The sequence below is a fragment of the Limulus polyphemus genome, unplaced genomic scaffold, assembly GCF_000517525.1.
Source record: "Limulus polyphemus unplaced genomic scaffold, Limulus_polyphemus-2.1.2 Scaffold9048, whole genome shotgun sequence".
NCBI classification, from domain to species: Eukaryota; Metazoa; Arthropoda; class Merostomata; order Xiphosura; family Limulidae; genus Limulus; species Limulus polyphemus.
This window is the reverse complement of record NW_013674658.1, coordinates 5871-8036: the sequence shown is the minus strand read 5'-3', so window position 1 is coordinate 8036 and position 2166 is coordinate 5871. Positions and strand designations below refer to the sequence as shown.

The window sequence follows — 2166 nt, the reverse complement described above, 5'->3', positions numbered from 1 at the left end:
TTAACTTTGTTACATTACACACAAATCTTTAGGAGAAATGATTAATATCTGATTTTCTGTTTACAACAGTATAGTATTTATAATAGTTGTAAGTTCAGTCACATACTGTACCAATGTGGCATTCTGTTTAGTTATAGTATAAATCAAAGACAGTATTGTTGAATCTAGAAGAGTGGTTATTCCCATTTTTCTTAAACTAATAACTGTAAAAAAAAAACAGGAGTGCTTGAACGTTTTGGGGATTTTAATTATTAAACCTAAATACTTAAATGTAATGTACTGTGTTATGAAGTTTGGATGGCTAACTTTTATTGTTTCTTTCCAGATATTCTACATAGAACACAGAAAGCAGATCTTGCTGGTTAAAGCTGATAACAGCCAAGTTCCAAAATGGTTCACTATGTTAACAGGAAATGATGTCATCACAGTAAGTGTAAACTGTCTCTATTATAGTGATGGTTTGAAATAAATTGTTGCTTAACGAATATCAGAAGTTCCAAAGTGGTTCACTATGTTAACAGGAAGTGATGTCATCACAGTAAGTGTAAACTGTCTCTATTATAGTGATGGTTTGAAATAAATTGTTGCTTAACGAATACCAGGTGGCCATTCCTAAAGATAAAATACACAAATCAAAGTAACTGAAAAAACTAAACAAAAACACAAAATATTACGCTCTTTACTTTTAAACGTTTTCCCATTTAAACATTTTTCATCATAAGATGCGACTCCTAAACAACCGATGTTACAAATATTTTAAATGTTACTATTTTTTTTTGTGTATGTGTTGTTTTCAACCAAACTGATGAGCATCAGTAGTTCAATACCAAAAGGTCTTTTGTGATGGTGATGCATGACATGAAATTATAGAGCCCCTTCAGTGGAAACATGTAGTTGTTAATTAAGTACATATATATATTAGATCGTGTGAATCACCTACCTCTTAATGATGTTTCATCAATTTGGATGTAACTCATTGTAGGACGTTTTATAAATTAAAAATGTGTGTGTTTCATTTCGTAATAAAATATTTATATTGGTTTACTAGAATATAGGAAGTGAACAGTCTATCACGGCTTTAAAGATGCGGGTGAAGCGAGCACTCAATCCAGACACCTCTGTCACGCCAAAAGACGGTACAGTTGAGGCAAAGATGAATTATCTTGTAAGTATTTGATCAAGAAATATCTTTTAACCTGCTTAGAAATACTCTTCTTAGCTGATAAAGCATAACTTGGTCTTTTGAAGTAACTTAAGCAGTAATCAGCTGCCACAAATGATGATGTTACTGTCTATAATCAGTTTCAGATTTTCAAATGTTCAGTTTGTAATCCACAAACTGTGACCTTAATGTTAGGTTTAATGATACTCAGATTTTTTTTAATGCATGTATAGATATGACTGGTTAATGTAATAACTTAAACTGATCTAGAAAAACGTGTAGTTGAAAAAAAAGTTTTGGATTTTTCCTTGAAAGTACATTTCACGAATCGTATGTTTTTTGTACTCTGATTTCATAAGAAATAAAATATTTTATTTTACAATACTAGATCAGGCATGGTAAACATAATGTCAATTTTCTTCTGATATTATAGGTGAAATTTCTAACAAAGAATACACCACAACTGGATAACTGTGTATTTGTCACTGGCAGCAGTAAACTGCGTAACCCTAGAACAGAGGAAATTTGTAGGTAAGTGCACAAATCTTACACCTACAGAAGAATTAGGAGTCCGACTGACTCTGTAAATAAGAAGTTTATACTTAAGAAATATACGTTTTAGTATTTTAAGGCTAGAAATATGAGAAGTTAGCAAACAATAAACCGTACACTTTGTTTGTTACAAGAGTGATATCTGACAAGAGTACCCCAAATGTTGGCAGTGGGGGGTGTTGACTAGCTTCCTTCCTTGTAATCTATCTCTTCAACAATGTTGACTAGCTTCCTTGTAATCTGTCTCTTCACAATGTTGACTAGCTTCCTTCCTTGTAATCTATCTCTTCAACAATGTTGACTAGCTTCCTTCTTTGTAATCTATCTCTTCAACAATGTTGACTAGCTTCCTTGTAATCTGTCTCTTCAACAATGTTGACTAGCTTCCTTCCTTGTAATCTATCTCTTCAACAATGTTGACTAGCTTCCTTCTTTTTAATCTATCTCTTCAA

The 2166-nt window shown here is 32.1% G+C and overlaps 1 protein-coding gene across 2 annotated transcripts in view; it reads left to right on the top strand.

The window, feature by feature from the left end:
• LOC106475726 overlaps positions 1-2166 on the top strand; it is a 15563-nt gene that overhangs the window by 7533 nt on the left and 5864 nt on the right. For both annotated transcript variants that reach the window (XM_022379781.1, XM_022379782.1), the window contains 3 exons: positions 326-427; positions 1049-1165; positions 1596-1693. In XM_022379781.1, coding sequence (XP_022235489.1) covers positions 326-427; positions 1049-1165; positions 1596-1693 — 317 coding nt within the window. The remainder of the gene's footprint in view (positions 1-325; positions 428-1048; positions 1166-1595; positions 1694-2166) is intronic.